This window comes from Amphibalanus amphitrite, unplaced genomic scaffold (assembly GCF_019059575.1).
Source record: "Amphibalanus amphitrite isolate SeventyFive unplaced genomic scaffold, NRLGWU_Aamphi_draft 000330F_arrow, whole genome shotgun sequence".
In the NCBI taxonomy this organism is placed as follows: domain Eukaryota; kingdom Metazoa; phylum Arthropoda; class Thecostraca; order Balanomorpha; family Balanidae; genus Amphibalanus; species Amphibalanus amphitrite.
In genome coordinates, this window is record NW_024881825.1 from 7,957 (window position 1) to 34,447 (window position 26,491).

At 58.5% G+C, this 26,491-nt stretch overlaps 2 protein-coding genes across 3 annotated transcripts in view; both read right to left on the bottom strand.

Moving 5' to 3' along the window:
• Positions 1-7,346: 7,346 nt before the first annotated feature.
• On the bottom strand, positions 7,347-15,418 carry LOC122388674 (tudor domain-containing protein 1-like). 2 transcript variants are annotated; one of them, XM_043379967.1, is made up of 13 exons: positions 15,329-15,418; positions 14,758-14,846; positions 14,036-14,193; positions 13,379-13,613; positions 12,780-13,107; positions 12,182-12,333; positions 11,832-11,858; positions 11,506-11,619; positions 10,913-11,029; positions 10,206-10,572; positions 9,525-9,654; positions 9,006-9,171; positions 7,347-8,225 (listed from the first exon to the last, which is right to left on the bottom strand). In XM_043379967.1, exons 1-13 carry the CDS (start codon positions 15,396-15,398, stop codon positions 8,088-8,090), a joined length of 2,091 nt encoding a protein of 696 aa, XP_043235902.1. In that variant the 5' UTR covers positions 15,399-15,418; the 3' UTR covers positions 7,347-8,087. The 2 variants fall into 2 exon arrangements, with proteins under 2 accessions (XP_043235902.1, XP_043235901.1); XM_043379966.1 differs by lacking the exon at positions 11,832-11,858 and having other exon boundaries at positions 11,506-11,646.
• A 362-nt stretch (positions 15,419-15,780) lies between these two features.
• Positions 15,781-26,491, bottom strand: part of LOC122388662 (tudor domain-containing protein 1-like) — a 54,716-nt gene continuing 44,005 nt past the window's right edge. Inside the window, exons 6-17 of the mRNA XM_043379932.1 lie at positions 25,731-25,895; positions 24,480-24,602; positions 24,071-24,236; positions 23,497-23,664; positions 22,547-22,769; positions 22,256-22,334; positions 21,895-22,070; positions 20,880-20,987; positions 20,365-20,489; positions 17,803-17,938; positions 16,388-16,512; positions 15,781-15,970 (exon numbers count right to left, since the gene is read on the bottom strand). Of these exons, the coding sequence (XP_043235867.1) occupies positions 15,781-15,970; positions 16,388-16,512; positions 17,803-17,938; positions 20,365-20,489; positions 20,880-20,987; positions 21,895-22,070; positions 22,256-22,334; positions 22,547-22,769; positions 23,497-23,664; positions 24,071-24,236; positions 24,480-24,602; positions 25,731-25,895 (1,784 nt within the window). The remainder of the gene's footprint in view (positions 15,971-16,387; positions 16,513-17,802; positions 17,939-20,364; positions 20,490-20,879; positions 20,988-21,894; positions 22,071-22,255; positions 22,335-22,546; positions 22,770-23,496; positions 23,665-24,070; positions 24,237-24,479; positions 24,603-25,730; positions 25,896-26,491) is intronic.

Here is a 26,491-nt window from a genome sequence, read left to right on the forward strand (position 1 = left end):
TCACCGAAGCCCGAAGGTCACATTCCGTCCCTCCTCCCCCCTACCACGATACTGGCGCTCCCCGCGACACGGGCGTAGGAACGTCATGAAAAGTGGGTGGGCCACCCTGTCAAGGGGCCTCCTTTTCCAGGGGGCCTCCTATTTTCAGGGGCCTCCAACTTTTGCCTCGTCCTGCTGCAGTGGCGGATCCAAGGGGGGGGGGGGGGTCACATGGGTCATGGCCCCCCCCCCCTTGAGGCCTGGGGGCCCAAAGACCTGCCAGGGGCACAACCGGCCTATCAGGGGTATCACAGCCCTGACAGGGGCACCACAGGACCGCCAGGGGCACCACAGGCCTAGCAGGGACACCACGGGCCTGGTGCCCCTGGGCCCTGACAGGACTGTAACGCCCCTGACAAGCCTGAAGTGTCCCCGGCAGGCACGTGGTGCCCCTGACAGGCCTGAGGCGCCCCTGCAAGGCCGGTGGTGCCCCTGGCAGGCCTGTGGTGTCCATGGCAGGCCTGTGGTGCCCTTGCTAGGCCTGTGGTGCCCCTGGCAGGCCTCTGGTGCCCCTGACAGGCTTGCGGTGCCCTTGGAAGGACTGTGGTGTCCCTGGGCCCTGACAAGCCTGAGGTGCCCCTGACAGACCCGTGGTGCCCTTGTTAGGCCTGTGGTGCCCCTGGCAGGCCTCTGGTGCCCTTGCTAGGCCGCTGGTGCCCCTGGCAGGCCTCTGGTGCCCTTGCTAGGCCGCTGGTACCCCTGCGCCCGGAGAGGACTGGTGCCCCTGAAAAGTCTGAAGTGCCCCTCGGCAGGCCCGTGGTGCCCCTGACAGGCCCAAGGTGCCCCTGCGAGGCCGGTGGTGCCCCTGGCAGACCTCTGGTGCCCCTGGCAGGTCTGTGGTGCCCCTGGCAGGTCTGTGGCGCCCCTGGGCCTTGACAAGCCTGAGATGCCTGGCTATGACAGGCTCGTGGTGCCCCTGATAGACCAGTGGTGCCCTTGCTAGGCCTGTAGTGCCCCTGGCAGGCCTCTGGTGCCCCTGCTACCCCTGCGCCCGGAGAGGACTATGGTGCCCCTGAAAAGCCTGAAGTGCCTCTCGACAGGCCCGTGGTGCCCCTGGGCCCTGACAGGCCAAAGTTACCCCTGCGAGGTCGGTGGTGCTCCTGGCAGGCCTCTGGTGCCCCTGGCAGGTCTGTGGTGCCCCTGGCAGGCCTGTGTTGACTGGTGCCCCTGCTAGGCCGCTGGTGCCCCTCACAGGCCTGCGGTGCCCCTGGAAGGGCTGTGGTGCCCCTGCCCCTAGGGGTGCTCATGGGCCCAACAGGCCCGTTGTGCCCCTGACAGGCCTGTCGTGTATACTTGCTAGACCTGTGGTGCCCCTGCTTCCTGGCAGGCCTGTGGTGCCCCTGGCGGGCCTGTGGCGCCCCTACAAGGCCGTAGGTGCCCCTGACAGGTTTGTGGTGTCCCTGGAAGGACTTTGGTGCCCCTGACAAGCCTGAAGTGTCAAGGACAGACCCTTTAGACGCCAGGGTCAAGTTCGTCGGACTGACAACGATTTGCTTACCTGATAACGTTCCTGGTAAGTACTCACTACTCAGCGTCCACAACATATATACACATAGCACATTCATATATACTTGCTTACAATTGGTATTTGTGGTTGTGGCTAAGAGTTAAGATACTGACTAAAAATAAAAAATAAAAAGAAGAAAAAACTGAAAATGGGGGCACCACCAAAATGAAGTGGACGAAATCCGTTGAGTTTTTAATTTTGGGTATAGGTAGGGGCACCACTTCGATTCATGACCCTCCCCTTGGAGTTTTCCTGGATCCGCCCCTGTCCTGCTGGCTGCTTTCAAGTATGACCTCCAAAGCTAGCTTCTGAGATCGGGCAGATGTACCCAGGGACGTAACCGCTTAAGCGAACAGTGCGGAAAGTCCGCACCATTTTAAAAACTTATTCCCCCTCCGATTTTTTTTTTTAGAATCTATTTGCCGCAAACGGCGCACGACCCCTGAAAACCCTTACACAAATGTCTTACTCGTTTCCCAGGTGCCCCCATTAGCTTCATAGGCGCCCTCTTTGGCATATAAGCACCCTATGTATGTATAGTCATCAGAGACATCCCTATATGTCTCACAGTCGCCCCGTTGTTGCATACAATGTGCGCTTATCATAGGCGTCTCTCTTTTATGGACACTTGAAAGCGCCTCTCTTTGCCATGCCGGCGCCCCTGTTTCTTATGAATGCACCCCATGGCATTGATCAATTGCAATTTGCAGACCTCTATGGCATGTGGACGCCCATGTATGTAGGCCTCAGAGGCGCCCCTCTTTCGCATTGAGGCGCCCCTATGGGCTTCATAGGCGTCCCTCTATTGTGCGTAGGTGCCCTGCTGTCTCAGAACCGCTCCCCTTTGGCATGCAGACGCCCATCTTTCGTACGGAGGAGTCGCTGTGGTTCTTAGAGACGGCATGGTGCTCCCAGACGCAGATGGGGCTCTCGGAGTCGACAGTGTGGGACCTTCAGTCGCTGATGGGTGCCCGCCAGATGTGGACCCTTGGAGACACCGGTATGGGGCCCTCAGAGATGCCGGTATGTGGCCTTAGAGACACCGATGTGGAACCCTCAGATACTTCAGTGTGAAGCCCTTACAATTGCTGGTGTGGAGCTATTAATGCGCTGGCTTAAATCCCTCAGAGGCCCGTACATGGACATGGTAGCTCAGTGAGAGCTTGTGTGATGCCTTCAGTGGCCTTGTGGAGCCGTTAGACATCAACATGGTGCTCTCAGGAGCCGGTGAGTCCTCAGAGTCACCGGTGTGGGGCATTCAGAGCTCCGAGATACTGGTGTGGGGCCCTCAGAGGTGTCGGTGTGGGTCCTTCAAATGTACCTATAGAGCCTTGAGATGCACAGGTGTGGTGGCCCACAGAGGCACCGGTGTGGGGCCCCCAGAGCCACCGATATAGGGCCCTAAGAGACACTAGTATGACCCTCAAAGGCGCCGCTGTGTGGCGCTCATAAACACTGGTGTGGAGCCATCACAGGCGGGTGGAGCCGTTAGAGGCCGGAAAGGGCCCTTAGATGCCTACAAGGAGCCTTCAGAAGCCGGCGTGGCACCCTTATGGGGATAAGCGTGTCTACTTAGGAGCCCTTGAGGTGCTCTCATGAGCTCTGTGGGGCCCTACCGAGCCGAAATATGGCCACGGCCAGTTGCCGCCGCATAGCTCTTCGGACTATCATTCTCAGGGGCCTCATGAGTCATGTGCCTAGTTTGAATAGAAGGGCCTCTCAGACCATCAGTCTCATGGGCCTCCTCTGGCTAGTATAAATAGAAGGGTCTGTTAGACCATCAATCCTAGGGGCCTCCTCTGGTTAGTATAAATAGAAGAGCCTCTCAGACTTTGTAATACGAGAAGTAGTAGCCTTTGCTCATATTAATGTTCAAATAATGCACAAAATTGGATATATTGAAATGATACTGATATTTCGCCTTGCGGCATCATCAGAGTACTCTAGTGTGGATAGAGGGGCCATACTCCCTCTAGTGTGGATAGAGGGGCCTCCCAGACCGCCAGTGTCAGGGGCCTCCCCAGACTAATGTGGATATTGGGATCTCCTCAGATCCACTAGGGCCTCTCAGGCCATCAGTCTCAGGGGCTTCGATGCCGCAAGGCGAAATATCAGTATCATTTTAATATATCCAATTTTGTGCATTATTTGAACATTAATATGAGCAAAGGCTACTACTTCTCGTATTACAAAGTATTTATAACGGTGCTCATCACAGCCATCCATTTCATCAGCCTCTCAGACCATTAATCTCAGGGGGCTCCTGTGGACAGTATAAATAAAAGGGCCTCTCAGACCATCAGTCTCGGGGGCCTCCCTAGAAAAGTGTAAATGTGGATAGAGGGCCCCCTCAGATTCATTATGAGTGGACCTCTCTGACTATCAGTCTCAGGGGCCTCTTGTGGCCAGTATGAATATAAGAGCCTCTCAGACCATCGGTCTCAGGGGCCTCTTCTGACTAGTGTGGATAGAGGGCCCTCCCAGACCACCGGTTTCAGGGGCCTCCAGTGGCCAGTTATATGAACAGAAGGGCCTCACAGCCATCAGCCTCGGGGGCCTCTTCTGACTGGTGTGAATATGAGGGCCTCTCAGACCATCAGTCTCAGGGGCCTCCTCTGCCTAGTGTGAATATAAGGGCTTCCCAGGCCATCAGTCTCAGGGGACTCTTCTGAGTCTCTGACTGGTGCGGGATTGAGGGACCTCCCAGACCGAAAGTTTTGGGGCGGTCTCCTGTGGCCAGTATGAATAGAAGGGCCTCTCAGCCCATCAGTATCATGGGCCTCTTCTGCCTGGTGTGATTATAAGGGCCTCTCGGGTCATCAGTCTTAGGGGCCTCCTCTGACTACAGTGTAGATGGATAGGCCTCCCAGACCATCAGTCTCAGGGGCCTCTTCTGACTATTGAGGATAGAGGGGCCTCCTCTGACTAGTGAGGGTAGGGGCCTCGGCTAGACCGCCAGTGTCAGGGGCCTATTCTGACTAGTGTGGATGGAGGGGCCTCCCAGACCACCAGTCTCAAACCTCTGACTAGTGTGGATAGAGGGGCCTCCCAGACCGCCAGTGTCAGGGGCCTTCCCAGACCAATGTGGATATTGGGGCGTCCTCAGATCCACTAGGGCCTCTAAGGCCATCAGTCTCAGGGGCTTCGACTGACAAGTATGAACAGAGCGCCTCCTTGGATCCATGACGGCCCCTTGGAGTTCGTGCGTGGGGATTCGTGGAACTCATTTTTACCGAGTTTGTTTATTCTGGAAGGTGACGACGTCCTCTCAAATCGAGACGAGGGGCCTCGAGTAAAAAGTGGGTGGGCCAAAACACATGGTTGGCCCCCCCACCTCGAAAAGTGGGTGGGCACTTGCCTACCTGCCCCCCCCCCCTGTTCCTACGCCTATGCCCCGCGATACTCCCTCCCCCAGCGTTTTTGAATAGATTGGGATATAACTCCGGAACTGTTCACCCTGCAGCGGCGCAGAATGATGCATTCAATCGCCTTTTAAAGCTGTTTTGCCATGGCACCTTCGTTTTGACTTAAGTCAAACGGTTAAGCCTCCCAAGCCTGAATAAGTTTTGCTGAAAACTACTTTAATAATAACTTCTAAAACAGAGCATTTCCAGCAAAGTTTTACCGGAACTGTGCTTCTCTCGTCATGACGGATCGGATGAGTTTTTATCTTTTAACCAGCGCAGGCCCGAGGGATGTAGTGTCGTATGAACTGACGCTGGAGAGGCCGGCGGCCGACCTGCACCGCGGCGGTCACGTGGGCAAGGTGACGCCGACTGGCCGTGGCCCGGCCGGGGGAGAGCTGGACGAGCGCCGGTCAGCGACGGACGCTCTCGCGTGGTCGAAAGTGTGCAACTGCATTATCATTAGTTTAAGTCTTTGTCCTGTGTTTATATGAACAATATATAGCAACACACCATTGCGGTTTTTGTCACACCTGTTCATTTATCTTTTCCGCAAATGTTGTAGAAATTTCAGACCCAGGTCGCTTAAGGTCAGGTCACCAGGTCAGGTCAAGTGACCTCACCTCAGACAGTTTAGAATCCTCGTCATTGCTACACCGAATGAACGATCGTCTTGAAACTTACAGCGATTGATGAGAGTAACAGTATATACAAAATGTTTATCTCGGAATTTCGATATCGCTGACCTAAGGTTAGGTCAATTTTGCGACCTCTCAATTACATAAGGGAAGGTGGGGTAATACGGACCAGCTAAGGCTTGAGGCCGCACATCTTGCTACACTGCTCTCGTAACTCATATTTTTTTTTATAGTATTTCTGAATGCCCAATCCTTCCTCTTTTGATATGTGCAAATAATAAATTTCAAAGTAAAGATATCTATGTGGTAGCTATACTGCTTCTCACATAGGGGAACATGTCAAAATCTCCGACAAGAAAAAACGCGGGGTAAGACGGACCACCCAGCAGTGGCTGCTATCCATTCATGTTTGGTACACTTATAATCTGTACTCTTGTAAGTAGTTAGTAGAAGTACCCAGAGTGGTAAAATAGCAAAATATTAATCTTTATTCTATATAGGTACCAGGATAGGTACCGGGTGAGGTCACATGGAGGTCAGGTCACTGAGGGTCACAATATGAAAATATCATGTGATGCATGTTTTATGGCCCATTTTATATGTCAAATGCAATTATGTGGGTCACGCAGCCTTTGGGGCCAGTTTAGTTTGTTTTGGCGAAAGTCAGGTCAAGGTCAAATTAGGTCAAATTTCAAAGTTGAGATTTTTGCATAAAATGGGTGTCGATTCGATGCAGCTCGTCACGGGATGTTCAATGGTGGTCTTTTTTGCGCTACGTGGTCTAGAATTGCTAAAAAATTGAATTAAAAAATTTGACGTCATCAATTTTGAAGTTTTTTCGCTATAAGTTGACCAAAAAATGTGTCGATCTAAAATTTAATATGTAGATATAAGAGCACAGGGACTATCACATATATTCCGGTTCTTTCAAAATTCGAAAAAAACTTGATCGCAGTTTTGTAGCATCGTGTTTTCTCTACATAACCAAATAAAGAACTTTGAAACTGCTTGGTAGCTGTAGTGTTCGTGAGCGTTTCAAGATTTCATGTTTTTTGCTCATTTTTTGCTCGAACATGACTTCAGTTTGACCTCAATAACTCCCGATCTAAGGTGACCTAAGACTTGAAATTTTGTGTGAAGGTGTCAAATTGATGCCCGGGAAGGTACTGAAAGTTTGGCGGCGCTGTGCGCCGCCATTTTCTTGCTATTTAGGAAAAACCACAGGGGGGGGGGGCAAATTGCTCCCCAAAGGGGTGAGGGTTATAGGAGAGAGCGCCTGCTCCTCCCGCCGTTCTATTCACCCCCCACCAGGCTACGGCTGAAGTGGGAACCTACCCCACACCTGGTGACGCAGTCGGGGACGACGCCACTCAGGCCACCAGCAAGGCGCGGGTTAAATCTTGTCACCATCAAATACCCTACACGAATGTACATGAGGTAACTATTCTGTTTTCATATCGGGACTTCAGAAGTCGGCGGTGTTCGCCTTACCCCAGGCCATGGGGCAGTGGCCAAAATGCATAGGTTTGAAGTGTTGACAATATCTCCCTTATGTGAACGCCTTTGAAATGAAACGCAATTAAAAGGCAACTTAATAGGGAACACATTGGTATAGAAAGAATCCTTCCAAGTTTTTTTTTCCAAGTTCAAAAAAACAAGCGTCGGCATCGTAAGAAGCGTTAGGTGGCCGCTCTGCCCCACTCTCCCATACAAACATTGTACAATCGTGAGATTACATGCACCGGAAAAAAAATGAAATAATAATAGAAATGTATTTCTCTTCTCAACTGAACAAGATCCGCAGTTTGTCGCTGAAACATTAGGTCAAACTGTCACTGGGAAAACACTCTAAACACAGCCATAACGGACCAAACGTGCATAACTGGCGCAGAGGCGGGCCAACCGCGCACAGCTGGCGCAGAGGCGGGCCGACCGCGCACCGCTGGCGCAGAGGCGGGCCAACCACGCACAGCTGGCGCAGAGTAGCGTAGAGCCGCGCGCAGCTGGCGCAGAGGCGGGCCGACCGCGCACAGCTAGCGCAAAGGCGGGCCGACCGCGCACAGCTGGCGCAAAGGCACTACGACAGGCCGTTGTACCATTGCCCACCGGCCGGGCGTAACGACGACGGAACGACACTCCGGATTAAGCGACAACACGTCCGCGGCGTTCAGTTTGATCCTGTTGGTCCCGGCCCCGGCCACCGCTGTGGACTGTGTCTCTCAGTGGCAGCCGAGGGTCTGTTCACTCGCTCACCACCTCCTCACTGACGGCCAGGGTCAGCGAGATACCCCTCACTGACGGCCAGGGTCTGCGAGATACTCCTCACTGACGGCCAGGGTCGTCAGCGAGATACCCTCACTGACGGCCTGTGGGCTCCCTCCACTGACGGGCAGCCTCGGAACACTGCCGTCCCCTCCGGCAGCGGCTAGCGGTGGGTGGGGGTGGTCAGTTTCACCAGGCCGCAGCGCGGTGCTGCCCCCCTCCCCCGGCAGCGCGCTCCTAGCGGTGGGTGGGGGTGGCCAGTTTCACCAGGCCGCGGTCCACCACCGACTGGTAGGCGAGGCGGGTCTTCACCTCGGCGGCCGCCGGGTCGTCGAACACAACCAACTCGACAAGCGGCGGCTCCCGCAGACTCTGCTGCGGGCGGGCGGGCGAGCGGGCACACGGTCACAGGGAGGAGCACACGGTCACAGGGAGGGGCACACAGTCACAGGGAGGGGCACACAGTCACAGGGAGGGTCAGACGGCGGCACCCGCAGACTCTGCTGCGGGCGGGCGAGCGGGCACACGGTCACAGGGCGGGCACACGGTCACAGGGAGGAGCACACGGTCACAGGGAGGGGCACACGGTCAAAGGGCGGGTCACACGGTCACAGGGCGGGCACACGGTCACAGGGCGGGTCACAGAGGGAGGGTCAGACGGAGGCTCCCGCAGACTCTGCTGCGGGCGGGCACACGGTCACAGGGGGAGGGGTACACGGTCCCAGAGGAAGGGTCAGACGGTCACTTGACGGGATACACGGTCACGGGGTGTAACACAAGGACGAAGAGTCAAGGACACAAGGACACATGGACATTGGACATGGGCCGCACACCTCAGTGAAGGTCTGTCGCGAGTAAAAACCGTCACGTAAAAGGGCCAGGCGAAGAAGGCGGTCCAGCGAGCGGGGGCACTGCAGGGACCGGTGCCCCCTCCAGATCAATCCAAAGAGAATTCAGTGATAATCAAACTTACGGTCACGGCAACCAACAACACTTGTCAAAACTGAGCAATATTCATCGGCCCAAAACGGAACAAAATTCATCAGCCTAGGTTGAAGTGGCTGCATCTCGACATACATAATCCTATGTGCAGCCTATATTGAATAAGAACGTATTTATTTCTCCTCTCCCGGCGCGCTCTCGTCACCGCATTACCTTGACGCGCACCCAGAGCTGTACGTCTGGGTTGAAGAGGCACTCCTGCATGGCACTGAAGGCCTCCGGCGACCACCCGGAAGCGTCGGCGGGCGCCAGGCGGCACAGCTCCACCAGCAGCGTCCAGGCCGGCAGGGTGCGCAGCGCCGCCGGTATCTCCCGCAGACTGCACGGAGGGACGGTCAGATACGAGCCGTACAGACGGTAAGATACCGTCAGATACGGGCGACGCGGCACGGTCAAATAAAGACAGGCAGACACAGATAATGACTTAAGACCAGCGCCCTGCAGTCAACCAGCGTTACACCGCCCACAGTCGGCAGCATTCGGTGACAATCTACGACACATGCCGCGGCGAATTCCAGCAACAATACAGAGTCGGGCGGCGCGCGCTCCGTGGCCTGCAAAGCGGTAGGACAATAGGCGAAAGCAATTTCTTTATTGGCGCTCGATAAGTGTAACTGAAATTTTCCGACATACAGGCCACGGGGTATGTGCGTGCGACGCGTCTCCACTGACCTGGACACGCTGACGGTCTCGTTGTTGCCCCAGTCGACGTACTGTACTGTGGCCCGGTCCTTCTCCAGCGCGGTGATGACAGCCCGGTACCAGGCGTTATCGGCCGAGTACAGCGACAGACACGGAGAGCCTGACACACAGACAGACATATGGTAATGACGGCCCGGTACCAGGCGTTATCGGCAGAGTACAGCGACAAACACGGAGAGCCTGACAGACAGACAGACAGACAGTACCAGGCGTTATCGGCAGAGTACAGCGACAGACACGGAGAGCCTGACACACAGACAGACATATGGTAATGACAGCCCGGTACCAGGCGTTATCGGCAGAGTACAGCGACAGACACGGAGAGCCTGACATATTGAATGGGGTTAAGGGACGGTGCCGCGCATTTAAAGAGACCGACGGCTGGGACAGCCAGACGAATATCTCCGCCAGGTACAGACGGCCACTCCCTCACCAACGCAAGTCATGGCCAAGGACCGGCTGCGACTGGCACCAACCAGTCTTCCCCTATCCCCCGTCTCTCACCGACGCAAGGGTCGCCCAGGGCCGGGTGGGACTGGTACCCGGCTCCCCTTCTCCCGTCTCCCCGTGTTCCTGTCCCTCACCGACGCAGGGGTCGCCCAGCGGCGGCTGCGACTGGCACCCGTCTCCCTCAGTGTCCCCGCCCCTCACCGACGCAGGGGTCGCCGAGCGGCGGCTGCGCGCCGGCCTCGTCCGCCATCCGGTCGGCCAGCTGGTCGATCTCTGTCAGGTGCTGGGCCAGCAGTCGCAGCTGGGGGCTCGGCTCTCCGGCCACGCGCTGCGGCTGCACGAGCAGGCGCGCCGGGCTGAGCAGCGCCGCCACGGTGACGGGCACCAGCACGCCGGCCGGCAGCGCCAGCCGCGGGTAGGGCGAGCGGTGCAGCAGCACGTCCAACAGCGGGCCCGAGGCGCCGGCCGCCGCCGCCGACAGCTCGGCGTCTGTCATGTAGCGCGCGTCACCCATCTTGACCAGCAGCTCGCTGATGTCCAGGCCGCTCTGCGCTAAACGGATCGACACCTGCCAGAGCGGAGAGGTGGGTCGTCAGGCGCAGGACAGGAGGGGTCAGATGGCGGAGCGGAAGGGTCAGACGGTTGCCTAGGAAACGGCCACGACACAATACATCAACACCCTGAGTTACAACTTTACTGCCGAGCATATGCGGCGGGACTGAAATCGTGACGAAGAGACAGGAACGTTTAAACTCACCAGGAAGCGTCGCGAGTCGGCGCTGTGGTGGTATTGCCCCCTCCCCTCACCCCGGGGCGGCGGCCACCCACAAGGAGGCGGCGGGTGCCGGGTGCTGTCAGTGCTGTCGTCCGTATTCCCCCCTCCGCTCCCACGCGGCCCGGATACTAACCAAGAAGCGTCGTGAGTCGGCGTTGAAGTGGTGGATCTCCACGTGACACTCGCGCTCCACGATCTGGGAGTGGATGAAGTTGAGCGCCTTCACTGAGTAGTTGCCGTCCTCGGCCAGCTGCGACGGGGGGGGGGGGGAGGACCGGTCAACAACACAACAGCTGCCGCGGGGGGGGGGGTCTGGTCAACAACAGTAGCAGTAACAGCAGCAACAGCTGCAGCGGGAGTCACTGGTCAACAACACAAACAATAACAGCGGCGGCTGTGATCTGTGATCAACAAGAACACAACAGCTGCGGTGGGTGGTCACTTGTCCGTCATATATCTGGTCAGTCAGAGGTCACACTAGGTCCTGGTGTGGCAGAGCAGAGCGAGGGACAGCAGGTCGACAGCGCAAGGAGGACAGGATTGCAGGGGAAGACTGGACAGCGCAGGACAGGCACGTCAGGGGAGCGCGGACGTAGGGGGAAATGGAGTGCAGGGCGGAGACCACGGGGACGGTAGAGAAGGGCTGGGGGCACAGGACAGGGCAAGGCAAGATGTGGAGGGACAGTGAGGGACAGTACAGCCGGTCGCAAATGCCGGCGCACTCACCGGTACGATGTTGTGCAGCTCGCAGAGCAGCGCCTGGATCGGCACGTACTCCATGATGATGTTTTTGCGCAGCTCAGTCGGACTGACGCGGTCAGTGTTACCGTAGTCGACAAACTGTACCGTCACCTTCTCCTTGTGCACCTGGCGGTACAAAACGGTACACGGTGGTACATGATACAGGTACACGTACGGTACAAACTGCACCGTCACCTTCTCCTTGTGCACCTGGCGGGACACACGGTACAAGGTACAAGGTACAGACGGTACACGGTACAGGTACAGACGGTACACGGTACATTGTACAGACGGTACAGGTACGGTACAAACTGAACCGTCACCTTCTCCTTGTGCACCTGGCGGGACAGGCGGTACATTGTACAGATACAGGTACAAACTGCACCGTCACCTTCTCCTTGTGCACCTGGCAGTACGGGCGGTTCACGGTATAGGTACGGTACATGACGGTACAGGTAGACAGTTCAGGTTACAGGTACAATACAAAAGGTACACAGTACAGACCGTACAAGGTACAGACGCTACAAGGTACAGATAGTACAGACAGTTCACGGTACAGGTACGGTACAGACGACACACGGTGCTGTCCAGGCTGTACCTCAGCCAGTGTCCAGCCCTCGCCCAGGTGTTGTGCCCTTGCACTGCACCTCTGGGGCCGTACCTGCAGTACCCGGGCGCGGTACCAGCCCTCGTCCAGGTAGTATTTGGCGATGCACGGCTGCCCGTCAAACCAGTAGCTGTCGCAGGGCCTCGGCTGGGAGCCCTCGAACTGAGTCTTCAGCGCCTGCTTTATCACGTCCAACGTCTCCTTGCCTGAGGATACCCGGTGGCGGAGTGTAAGATAACACCACCCGGAGATAATTACACATTGGAAAACACAATCCCGACTATTCGATTATCACTTATTGACATTCTAACTTCAGCGACAACGCAACAGATCATCAGTCAAAATACGCCAAACGCCATCAGAATCGCTTAGCCCGCGTGTCCAAAAACTCAGCCCAGCCCACCTCCTACACCCACCGCGGGTGTAGGAGTGTACGGACGGCGCACAGTCACACCCACCGCGGGTGTAGGAGTGTAAGGACGGCGCACAGTCCACCACGCGGGTAAGTGTATACGGTGTAGAGCTACACCCACCTCGCTGGTACGTATGTACTGTGTGAAGTACAGTTCCACCCATCGCGCGGTAAGTGAGGAACTAGTCACACCCACCTCACGGGTATATTATATTGTGTGAAGTACAGTAATACACCCACCTCGCGGGTATGTGTGCAGGTAGATGGAGCCGGCCATGGTGACGTGTGTGGGGATGGCGCGCAGTCGCGTCTCGCTGGGCACCACGGCCGGCAGCCAGTCCTCCTCTGCCGAGCGCTGCTGCACCAGCTCGGCCGCCTCCTCGGCCGCCAGCATGCTCATCTCCAGTCGGCCCGGCTCGCCCGGCGGCGTCACGCACCCCTCGGCCGGCGCCGGGGCCGCCGACGCCTCCGCCGCCGCCACCGACGAGCCCGCCGCCGACGAGGCCGCAGCGGCGGCGGCGGCGGCCGCGGCGCGCAGCGTGGCCCAGTCGGCGCCCAGCGGAATCTCCTGTGGAGGCAGGGGACGGTGTCAGCCCAGCGGGATCTCCTGTGACACAAGGGACGATGTCAGTCCAGCGGCGACGACAGGGAGCGGTGTCAGCCCAGCGGCGACGACATGGGACGGTGCCAACCCAGCAGTCCCCTCCGTCCTCTTTGGTCCCCTGCCCTCCCCTCTTCCACCCATCCTGCACTCCGTCCCCTCTGATCCCCCATCCTCCTCTCCGGGCCGCCCGTCCTCTCTGGTCACCACCCTCCTCTCTCAGCCACTCCATCCTCACCTGGTCCTCCTCACAGGGCGTGGCCGGCTCCTCGGCTCCCAGCGTGCCGTCCGAGGCGCGCGAGCCGCCTCCCGTTCCCGCCGCCGCTCCGTCCAGGTCGTTGGACAGCTCGCCGTCGGCGCCGGAGCCGTCGGCGCCCGGCGGACGGGTGCCGCGCACGGCCGACTGCAGCGAGGCCGCCAGACCGCCGGCCTCCTCCTCCGCGGCGCCGAGCGTCTCGCACAGGTTGGCGGACCTGACCGGTGGGAGGGAGGGCACAGGACACGGCCCCATGTCAGAGATCACAGATCAGCGGACACAACTCAGAGAGGTTACAAGTCAGAGGTCACAGATCAAAGCAAACGGGCTGGTGTGTATAACTCGTATGGCACGCAGCCATAATCTTAGTGCCGCCCTGTAAGAGCGCCTAGATTCAGTTCGTTCACAGACCCCGACCGCGGCGTCCGTCCGACCGCGATTACCGTGCCCGTCCGTCGCCGAGCGCGGCGCGACACTCACCGGCTGTTGCTAAAGGCCTGCCTCCGACCCTGGGACGGTCCCTGGGTTAGTCCCTGGTCCCCAGCTGTTAGCGCCACCCACCGGCTGTCGCTAAAGGCCAGCCCCTGACCCCTGGGCCGGTCCCTGTGCACCACCCCAGTCCCTGACCGCGGCACTCACCGGCTGTTACTGAAGGCCAGCCCCTGCTCCACCAGCTTCCCGGCCAGGCTGGTGCGGATGCGGCGCGTCGGCTCCAGCGCGCTGACCGTCTTGTGCTCCTCCGCCTCCAGGTCACATGGCAGCGAGGAGAGCTGAGAGGGACGCTGTCCGCCGGCCGGCTGAGGGACGGAGGGTCAGGTCAGGTCAGGTCAGGTCAGGTCAGGTCAGGTCATGGGGCAGCGAGGAGAGCTGAGAGGGACGCTGTCCGCCGGCCGGCTGACGGCGGGAGGGTCAGGTCAGGTCAGATCACAGGTCAGGTCATAGGGGCAGCGAGGAGAGCTGAGAGGGACGCTGTCCGCCGGCAGGCTGAGGGAGGGGGGTCAGGTCAGGTCACAGGTCATGGGGCAGCGAGGAGAGCTGGGAGGGACGCTGTCCGCCGGCAGGCTGAGGGAGGGGGGTCAGGTCAGGTCACAGGTCATGGGGCAGCGAGGAGAGCTGAGAGGGACGCTGTCCGCCGGCCGGCTGAGGGACGGGGGTCAGGTCAGGTCAGGTCATAGGGCTGCGAGGGACGCTCCCGTCGGCCGGCTGACAGGCACCACCAGGTCAGGTCACAGAGCAGCCGTGATACTCGTCACAAGTTAAATACTAGGCAAAAGGGCTACGAATGGACTAAGATAAGACATCACGCGATTAATAAGTGACCAATAATGAATATTCAACTGAATAGTCCACGTTCCACTCACCAGTTTGGAGACTAGGAAGAGCTTCTTGGACTTGTCGATCATGTCTTTGAAGAACTCGCTGGCCACGCCGGTCCACACGCCGCGGTCTCCTGAGCAGGGGAACGGGGGAGTGGGGGGGGGGGGCGGTCAGGTGCGGCCGGTCCACACGCCGCGGTCGCCTGAGCAGGGGAACGGGGAAGGGTCGGTAAGGGCGGCCGGAGCACAGACCGACAGGCTGGCATCCCAATCCCAAAACAGAGCTATCACATGAACCATAGTAAGTGTAAATGTCTCCAGCGTAGGACAGCTGACCGGACCCAACCAGCGCGACCCCCGGCCATCGGGTCACCCGTGTGGGACTGTGGAACAGCCTGACACTGACACGGCCTTCGATACTGCGTCTGATGGTGCACCTGACACTGACACCGGTGACACCGCCTCTGACACTGCCTCCCCTGACACCGTGTCTGGCACTGACCGGCCGGCCGGATGCCGTGTAGGTGATACTGACACCCCTGACACTATGTCTGACACTGCGCCTGACACCGGTGACACTGCGTCTGACACCTGTGACACTGTGTCTGACACTGACCGGCCGGCCGTATGCCGTGCAGGTGACACTCGAGGGCGAAGGCGCGGTGCTCCTCGAACTGAGCCGCCATCACGGAGATATCGCTCTGCTGTACGGTGGCCGTCTGTCCATAGTCGATCAGTAGGACCTGCGGGGAGACGGACCAGCGCGGTCAGAGAGGGGACACACATCTGTACAGAGGCCGTCTGTCCATTGTCTATCAGTAAAACCTGGGGACGGACCAGAGCGCGGTCAGAGAGAGAGTACAAACCCCTGCACGGGGATAACGCGAGGCTCCAGTGCCTCAGCTGAGAGGAGCATACCGCTAATATAGAGACCGGGGACATGTACATAGTCTGTAGATAGGCATGTACATTTTCACTGCACCCCGCCGCCAGCACCCTGGGCGAGCACTGCCCGGTGCCGTGCGGTCCGGTGAGACTGGACCCGGCAGTGTGCTGCACTGCCGGGGGTCAGCGCCGCGCCGCGCCCACCTTGGCCTGGTCGGCAGCCTCCTCCGGCACGGAGAGTACCCGGACGCGGTAGAAGCGCTGGTCGATGCCGCGGCACCGCGCCACCGCCACGTCACCGGCGCGCCACGAGTAGCCGTGCCGGGAGGGCGCCCGCGGGCCGCCGTACAGCTCCTGCAGCTCGCGCATCATCCTACCGGCGGGAGGCGAGAGACGGGTTGGCGGGGAGACGGGGACGGCCATCGTAAGAGACCAGAGACGGGTTAACGGAGAGGTGGGGAGACAGCAGGGGCCAGGGACCCACATCGTCAGGCGGAGTGGCACGTCTTCCTCAGTAGCACAGCCCAAAACATATTTTCAGAGCCAATACAAATAATTTGTTGATTTCATGCGAAGAAGTGAGCCTGCAGATAGCCTAATTCGCATCAGAATACAATACCAAAATACCGGAAGCAAACATTTTATTTTTGAGAAATCAGTACCTCATTCCCGACATGCCCGGCACATCACAGCGCTCGCGCCCACATCTCACGGCAGTGAGCGCGGCCCCTGTCCCTTTGCCGCCTCCCCCGCCCCACCCACCCCTTCCCTCCGCCTCTGACCGACTCACCGCTCCAGGGTGGTGATCTCGCCGCGAATCTGGACGCTGAATTTGGCCGGCGACTCGCAGTGGCAGACGGCCACGTCCAGCGAGCCGGTGCTGGTAGCCACCGGCGCAGCCTCGCCGGCCGACGACTGCGGGACGGTCACAGGTCAGAGACAGAGGTTCGACCGCGCCAGGGCTCAGCGGCCGGGCAGAGGTCAGCCGGGCCCCAAATTTGGCGTATCTGGACGTGTATAGTCGACTACAGAATGATGTTCCACTTTTCACAGGCAATATTTGCCTGGAGTGGTAGGCTGTGCCGCATCACACGGGCTGAGTTCACAAATTATAGCTTTGTCCCAATGCTCACAATCGACACGCTTAAAGGGACCCTCCCACCTTAACATTAGATTTTAGTTGAGATAGCCAAAATGGGGTCCCTGGCTCACAATTACCGGTTTCGGCACTCACAACATCGAGAAATGCCTTAAATCGGAAATATTGAATTTCAAAATTGCATCATTTTGATTCAGAGGGGCTAATGCATAGGAATACCCCTCTGAATGTGTGACGTCAGCGCAGATAATATATCTAAGGATTTTTAAATGTTTGACTAAAGCGTTTTGTAGTACGCGGTGGTATATGCTGCTTTGCGCGCAACAAGTGCCGCACTTTCAGCTCCCAAACTATTGCTTCCAAATAAAGTCGCTAGGAACAGCGGAGATCCCAAAAAGTAAACAAAAGTAAAAGTCTAATATCTTGAAAACCGGTGAATATTTTTCGGTGAAATTTGGTAGATATTCGTTTTCGCTCTTTCTGAACCGGGCGACATCACTTTCATGCCAATTCATAAACTTTTTTGAAGGTGGGAGGGTCCCTTTAATTGCGCGATAAACGGCACAACTTAGCGTTCCGGTCAACTGATAGCTTCTGAGGAGTGGAACATCATTCTGTAGTCGACTATACATACCTGGGGCGCGGTACCAGTGCGTCTACTTTATACCTGTGACGAACGCAGTGCATACGTTCCGTGATGCGGGGCACCGGTGCGTGCAGTCCTGTCGTACCTGTGACGGACTCCATTCGTACTTGTTACTCAGTATATCACTGTGACGCGGTACCGGTGCGTTCGCCACTATGACGGACTCAGTTCATGTCTGGGACGCGGCGACGGTGTGTTTGTATGTACCTGTGACGGACGTAGCTCGCAACCATCTAGGACGCGGTACCCATAAGCGCACTTCGTACATGTGACCAAGCCCGTACCTGAGAGGCGGTGCATGTGACCCAGCCCGTACCGTACCTGTGGGGCGGTACCAGTACGCGCAATACGTACCTGTGAGGCGGTGCCGGTGACCCATTTCGTACCTGTGAGGCGGTAACAGTACGCGCAATACACGTACCTGTGAGGCGGTGCCTGTGGGCTGTGACCCGTACCGTACCTGTGAGGCGGTGCCTGTCCGCTCCGACGACTGGCGGGCGGCCGACGGCGGCCAGGAGGCCACCGACGAGCCGGACGCGGCCGGTACCTCGCGCGTCGGCTCCCAGCCCACTTTGGTGTACTCGACGGTACGCGTGCTGGCGGTACAAACAGAGGGGTACCGGTGTTAGAGGGTAACCGGTCCCGACTCCAACCGTACTCGACCGTACGGGTGCTGGCGGTACAAACAGAGGGGTACCGGTGTTAGAGGGTACCGGTCCCGACTCCAACCGTACTCGACCGTCCGGGTGCTGGCGGTACAAACAGAGCGGTACCGGTGTTAGAGGGTACCGGTGCCGACTCCAACCGTACTCGACCGTACGCGTGCTGGCGGTACAAACAGAGGGGTACCGGTGTTAGAGGGTACCGGTCCCGACTCCAACCGTACGGGTGCTGGCGGTACAAACAGAGGGGTACCGGTGTTAGAGGGTACCGGTGCCGACTCCAACCATACTCGACCGTACGCGTGCTGGTGGTACGGACAGAGGGGTACCGGTGTTAGAGGGTACCGGTCCCGACTCCAACCGTCCGGGTGCTGGCGGTACAAACAGAGCGGTACCGGTGTTAGAGGGTACCGGTCCCGACTCCACCCGTACTCGACCGTCCGCGTGCTGGCGGTACAAACAGAGGGGTACCGGTGTTAGGGGGTACCGGTCCCGACTCCAACCGTCCGGGTGCTGGCGGTACAAACAGAGGGGTACCGGTGTTAGAGGGTACCGGTCCCGACTCCACCCGTACTCGACCGTACGCGTGCTGGCGGTACAAACAGAGGGGTACCGGTGTTAGAGGGTACCGGTGTTAGAGGGTACCGGTGTTAGAGGGTACCGGTCCCGACTCCACCCGTACGGGCGCTGGCGGTACAAACAGAGGGGTACCGGTGTTAGAGGGTACCGGTCCCGACTCCAACCGTACCAGACCGTCCGGGTGCTGGCGGTACAAACAGAGGGGTACCGGTGTTAGAGTGTACCGGTCCCGACTCCTACCGTACTCGACCGTACGGGTGCTGGCGGTACAAACAGAGGGTACCGGTGTTAGAGGGTACCGGTCCCGACTCCAGCCGTACGGGTGCTGGCGGTACAAACAGAGGGGTACCGGTGTTAGAGGGTACCGGTCCCGACTCCAACCGTACGGGTGCTGGCGGTACAAACAGAGGGGTACCGGTGTTAGAGGGTACCGGTCCCGACTCCAACCGTACTCGACGGTACGGGTGCTGGCGGTACGGGCAGAGGGGTACCGGTGTTAGAGGGTACCGGTCCCGACTCCACCCGTACTCGACGGTACGGGTGCTGGCGGTACAAACAGAGGGGTACCGGTGTTAGAGGGTACCGGTCCCGACTCCAACCGTACTCGACCGTGCGGGCGCTGGCGGTACGGGTAGACGGGGAGGTCAGCAGGGGCGCCTCCCGACTCCACCCGTACTCGACCGTACGCGTGCTAGGGGTACGGACAGACGTGGAGAATACTGGTGTCAGGACATTCCTCCTTACAGGCGGCACAAGCTGAGCGACACCCAAAATATACAGAACAGCCATGCATCTCTCAGCAGCATATTCGTTACATTTAAATCAGTAACTGACGCCACATACTGGAAACTGCATGACTCGAGTGACCGGGCGGCCCGCACCTGGCATGAAAACAGTGTGAACAGGCGACAAATGTAGCCGCCTATCAGCTATTATAGCTGACCTCATGGCTGCCTGAACAGACTTGAGCTGCTTAACTGACCTTCAGGTTGAAATAAATGACCTGGGAGCGGGACCAATGTCTCGCGGGCGGTAAGGGACTGACATACAGGTGTGGTATTACTGACCTGGGGATGTTTCTGGCACGCAGCTCAGCTGTGGGCGATACAAACTGGCCTGTCTGGAGCTGTACCAACTGACCTGGGGCGGTGCCTCGCACGCAGCTCAGCTATTTGGGGAATCAATTGAACCCTGGGCCGGACTAGTACTGGCCTGGGCTCAGCTCAGCTGTGGTGGTGGTGGTGGGGTGCGGTACCAACTGACCTGGGGTGCCATATTAGTACTGACCTGGGCGCAGTCCGTCGCACGCAGCTCAGCTGAGGTCTGCGGGCGGTATTGAAACTATACCTGACCTGGGCGCGATGCCTCGCACGCAGCTCAGGTGTAGGGTTATTAGGTGACCCACAGGCTGGACTATAATTGACCTGGGCGCGGTGCCTCTCACGCAGCTCAGCTGTGGGCGGTATTAGTTGACCCACAGTACTGACCTGGGCGCGGTGCCTCTCACGGAGCTGAGCTGAAGTCTGTGAGCGGTACTGGTTGACCCACAGTACTGACCTGAGCGCGGTGCCTCTCACGCAGCTGAGCTGTGGGCGGTATTAGTTGACCCACAGGCTGGACTATAACTGACCTGGGCGCGGTGCCTCTCACGCAGCTAAGCTGTGAGGTTATTAGTTGACCCACAGCCTGGACTATAACTGACCTGGGCGCGGTGCCTCTCACGCAGCTGAGCTGTGGGGTATTAGGTGACCCACAGGCTGGAGTCCTGGACTATAACTGACCTGGGTGCGGTGCCTCTCACGCAGCTGAGCTGAGCCAGCAGGGCGTTGATGCAGATGTCGGCATCCGAACGGCACTTGTACAGAGTCACCACGTGAGAGATCGAGTCCACGCTGTCCACGTACATCTGACAAACAAACAAACAGGTCATATCCTGACAAACAGACAAGACACCTCACCACTTACATCTGACAAACAGACACCTCACCTGACTTACCTCTGACAGAAAGACACGTCACGATCTCACGTACATGGCTGGAGCAGCGAAACTCCATTCTTGCACGGGACTCCCCCCTCAACATCGCGAGGCCCTAACCCGGTCTGTACCCCCTCAATCACGTCCCTTCTCCCTCCACCCCCCCCCCAACTTGAGCACGCAGTTGTCAATGCCCCTCCCATACTTGAGCACGCAGTTGTCGCTGGACCCCACCTTGAGCACGCAGTTGTCAATGCCCCCCTCCCCTCCCCACCTTGAGCACGCAGCTGCAGCTGTCGGTGGACCCCCTCCCCTCCCAACCTTGAGCACGCAGTTGTCGGTGGCCTCGATGAGCTGTTGTCGCACCGCGTCCTCCCAGCCGGACTGGGGGTTCATCGGCTGGATGTCAGCCAGACGACACTTTAACGCCTGCAAGCAGCGGACCAGGCGTTAGCGGTACAGGGGTACACTGTCATACCACACCGGACCAGGTGTTAACGGTAACGGTACACGGTCATACCACACCGGACCAGGTGTTAACGGTAACGGTACACGGTCATACCGCACCGGACCAGGTGTTAACGGTAACGGTACACGGTCATACCGCACCGGACCAGGTGCTAACGGTAACGGTACACGGTCATACCACACCGGACAGGTGTGAGCAGTAACGGTACACGGTCATACCACACCAGACCAGGTGTTAACGGTAGCGGGAAACGGTCTTACCACACCGGACCAGGTGTTAACGCCACGGTAACGGTACACGGTCATACCACACCGGACAGGTGTGAGCAGTAACGGTACACGGTCATACCACACCGGACCAGGTGTTAATGGTAACGGTCATACCACACCGGACCAGGGTGTTAACGGTAACGGTAATGCCACACCGGACCAGATGTTAATGGTAACGGTACACGGTCATGCCACACCGGACCAGATGTTAATGGTAACGGTACACGGTCATACCACACCGGACCAGGTGTTAACGGTAACGGTACACGGTCATACCACACCGGACCAGGTGCTAATGGTAACGGTACATGGTCATACCACACCGGACCAGGTGTTAACGGTAACGGTCATTCCACACCTGCGCGGACCAGCTGTCAACGTATTCTACACAATGCACAGCCCAGTGTTCCAGTAAGCAATTGAAATTAAGTCAAGAGCACGGTCATGAGGAGTTACAGGGAGGGTCGCCGACCCTCACCAGTCACTATCATGTCCCTCTATTTGTTTCAGAGCTGCAGTACCCGACTGGGCACAACGACGACCATCCTAGCCTCCCCTGACTGACCGGACCCGCTCAGAGTTTTGGGCTGCGACCCACCTGTTTGGGGATGACCATGAACTTGTCCTCGATTTTGCGCACCGCCTGCAGTGAGATACGCTCGCGGTTGCCGTAGTCGACGTAGTAGACGTCCACCATGCCGTGAGAGAGCAGGATCTCGATCTCGGCTCGGTAGAACTTGCCGTCGACCGAGAACTGGGCCACGCACACCTGGCCTGCTCCACAGAGGAAACACACAGGACGACGAGCGGTCAGCACACACGACAACAGCGCGACTGGCTGGGCGGAGGGAGGCATAATTGGACAAACGACACATTCAAAATGGACTGGGATGTTGTCCCAAATTACAGGCGAACCCGCTGATTGGGACAACGGTGTCCACTTGGCTGGCTGGCCATACCTTTCTGCGGGTTGAGCAGCGCGTGTTTGGAGCTCTTGGCGTACACTCGCTGGATCTCGTCCATCATATTGGAGAGGTACTGCCAACACAACGAACGACTCGGTTAGACGGGGAAGGGACGGGAAAACTGCCCGTCAGAGCAGGCAGCACACAGTCGACAGTTAGCAGCACCGTTCGACAGGAGCGGTTCCCTGTACCGTGCCAAAGCTTAACATCCCCCCGCGCCATCCCACACCACTGAGCGGCCCCCACCTCGATGTGCCCCACTACTGAAGTCTGAGCGGCCCCCACCTCGGCATGGACGCCCAGCTGCTGGATGTAGAACGTCTCCGGCGAGTCCACGTGGCTGACGAGTACGTCCGTCTGAGACCCGCGCGCCAGGTGCTCGGGCGCGTAGAACTGGCGTCGGTCGGCGGTGGCGCTCTCCATCCGCGCTACGGTGACGGCCGGGGTGGCGGGCGGCGGCCGGCGGCCGGCGCTGGCGGCCACTCCCGAGCCGGGCGCCGCCCGAGACCTAGCGCACATGGAGGGCCCGTCAGCGACCTGTCAGACACGGGCACGGGCCAGAGATGGAGGTAACACCTGCCGCCAAGTGCACACGAGGCATGAGGATCAGGGGTGGCGTCTTTATCGATGACGAGAAATCCTTACAGCCAGTAAGTCATTGTGGATAGCTTTGATAGCGCATATGGTCATGTCGACTTTGTTCATGAGCAATCTCCTTCGCCCCCTCCCCTGACCTCCCCGCACCTTTTGGTGGTAAGTCAAGGGTATATGGTCACCCCTCCTTCCCGTTCTATTTGGACCCCCTCCCCATCCCTGGGTCACACACCCATCCCATTGTGTCGTTGGGAACGCGTCCAGTGCCGTTTGGACACCCCGTCCCTGGCTGTTACCGTCTGGCGGTGGCGCCACCCTGTACCCCGCCTCTCTGGAACTGTTTGGGCCCCTCCCTCAGTCCCAGGTGTACCGTTTGCCGGTAGGGCCTCCCGTCCCCGTCCCCCGTCCCTCTGGAACCGTTTGGGCCGCTCCCGTCCCTCAGTCCCTGGCTGTTACCGTTTGCCTCCGTCTCCCGTCCCTCTGGAACCGTTTGGGCCGCTCCCTCAGTCCCTGGCTGTTACCGTTTACCAGCAGGGCCTCCCGTCCCCGTCCCCATCCCTCCGGAACCGTTTGGGCCACTCCCTCAGTCCCAGGTGTACCGTTTGCCGGTAGGGTCTCCCGTCCCCGTCCCTGGCCGTTACCGTTTTGCGGCGGCGCCTCCCACGTAGCTGGCCACGCCGAGGAACACCAGGTGGTCGCGCACCGACTGCGGCGAGTCGGCCTCGATGTTCCGGTTGGGCATCTTGAGCATCTCGACCTCGCGCGGCCGGCCCGGCTTCGCGCTGATGGTGGTCATCGCCACTGACTCGCTGTGGAACGGCAGAGCGGGGGGGGGGGGGTCAGAAATGGGAGGCGGGGAGGGGCAGGGAGTGGGGCGGGGAGCGGGGCAGTCAGGGGAAGGGCCGCGAATAAGGCGGACAATGGGCAGATCGGGGTAGGGCGGACACTGGAGTGGAGATGAGGACGAGAGAGTTAGAGCTAGCTAGAGGAAGGTAAGGAGCAGAAGGTTGCACCACATGCGGCAAGGCTAGCGGAAACATGAAAGCCAGATGCAGCATCGTTTTAGGTACAGAAATCAGTAGCTGCCATGCCGACTAGAATATCACGCCACTTCACAGCCGCGGTCTACGCCACCTTCGAATGCCCGACTTCAGAGCTCACGAGGGACTCACTCTACCCAAATCACCCTCCCCCTGTCCTGCGCCCCCGCCTCACCCTCGGACCAGCTCGGCGAAGGCGTGTGTGGCGCGCGGACTCCAGGCGGCCGCGCCGCCGGCCGGCACCAGGTCCCAGAGGGTGCAGAGCAGAGCCATGTCGTGGTCGCGGGCCAGCGGGCCGGACATGGGCAGCAGGCGGGACTCCAGCACACGCTCCTGGTTACCTGTGTAGGGGAGGGGGCGTCAGTGACACGGGCTGGAAGACTGGGCCGGGAGGGGGCCTGGCTACCTTGTGAAGAGGAGGGGAAGGCTCGACAGCACCGGCCGGTACGGAGGTGGAAGGCCAGGGGAAGCTACGGCAGCTGCATAAAATGGCACGGTCACAGTAGAAAATCAAATGTGAAAAAAAAAACATGTGCTAAAAAACAAATCCAGCTTGTCCGGCCAGCTCGGCCTCTAATACGTACCGTAGTCGATATAGAACACCTCGTACTCGAAGGGCGCTCCCTCCTCGCCCGGCGGGTACACGTCGATGATGCGGGCGCGGTACCAGCGGCCATCGCTGCGGTACTGCGACAGACACAGCTCGTCTGTGAGAGAGAAACCCCGTCAGATAACTGCCGTACTGCGACAGACACATATGCGGTACTGGAACATACACGCTCGTCTGCAAGAGAGAAACCCCGTCAGATAACTGCCGTACTGCGACAGACACAGCCGCGGTACTGGAACATACACAGCTCGTCTGCAAGAGAGAAACCCCGTCAGATAACTGCCGTACTGCGATAGACACAGCCGCGGTACTGGAACATACACAGCTCGTATGTCGGACACAGAGAAACATGGTCAGATAACTGCCGTACTGCGACAGACACAGCCGCGGTACTGGAACATACACAGCTCGTATGTCGGACACAGAGAAACCCCGTCAGATAACTACCGTACTGCGACATACACAGCCGCGGTACTGGAACATACACAGCTCGTATGTCGGACACAGAGAAACATGGTGAGATAACTGACAGACACAGCCGCGGTACTGTAACATACACAGCTCGTCTGAAGGACAGAGAGAAACATGGTCAGATAACTGCCGTACTGCGACAGACACAGCCGCGGTACTGCGACAGACACAGCTCGTCTGAAGGACACAGAGAAGAGTCACACACAGCCGCGGTACTGCGACAGGCATGACTGAGTCACACACAGCCGCGGTACTGCGACAGACAGAACTGGGTCACACACAGCCGCGGTACTGCGACAGACAGAACTGGGTCACACACAGCCGCGGTACTGCGACACGCAGAACTGGGTCACACACAGCCGCGGTACTGCGCAGACAGAGCTCGTCTGCAGGAGAGAGACAGAGTCAGACAGCGCACCGTCGAGTGAAAACTATACAGGAAACGTCAGTTATATCTGCACACTGTGCAGGGGCAGCGGGAGACTATACTCTCAAAGCAACTATTCAATCATGGCCGGATGTGGGAAACAAGAAGCACATTCACGACTCTCCTAGTCATTCGTGCTAGAGAGTGCTGCAAATCTACGTAATCAAAATCGCATTCCGTACATTTCAAACAATCAAAAATAGCACGTGAAATATAGGTACACAAATCACTAACTGAATGCCCGTAGAGTCTGGACGACGCACACAGTGCGCACCGGTCTACCACTGAACACAGTGCGCGCCCAATGCCGCCGGCCGGGCCACTCACTTTTGGCCAGTGTGAGCAGGTGTTTGTTGCGCTTGCTGTCGGGGTTGCGGCTCCACTGCGCCACGCGCCGCATCAGCTCCTGCAGCTGACGGTTCTGGCAGCAGCGCTGCACGTAAAACTGAGACGGACTGTTGATGTGGGTCACCAGCACCCGCTCCTGGCCGACTGCCGGCAGACGGAGGGGGGGGGGGGGAGAGTCAGTATTTGATCAGTTGGAGGCCAAGGGTGGGACAATCAGCGCTCCCTCAACGCGAGGACAGGGGCGGGACAGTCCTCCCCCTCAGTTCGGGGACAGGGGCGGGACAGTCCTCCTCCTCAGTTCGGGGACAGGGGCGGTACAGTCCCCCTCAGTTCGGGGACAGGGGCGGGACAGTCAGCTCTGCCTTAGTCAGATGCAGCCGCCATCACGAGGGCATTTCAGCAACACACATCAATATCATGAATCTATGCGTGTAAGCATCATTGACAATGGGGAAACTCTTCTGGTAGCCAAGCAAGCTATGCACCTGCTTCCAAAGGCAGGCATGTTTTGGTAAATAAATAAAACGAAGAAAAACGATCGTTGTCAAAACTAAAAGTGTAGTACAAGCGGCGGTGTCAGCTGCTGCGGCGGCGAGCCGGCGCGGCGGGGAGGGGCGGCTCGGGTCAGGTCAGGTGGAGGGCGGCAGGACACGGCGCCGCCCGTCCGTACCGGTGAAACTCAGAGGCCGGACGGCGACGGCGGCGGCCCTGGCTTGCTGCCGGCGCCGCTGCTCGCGTCG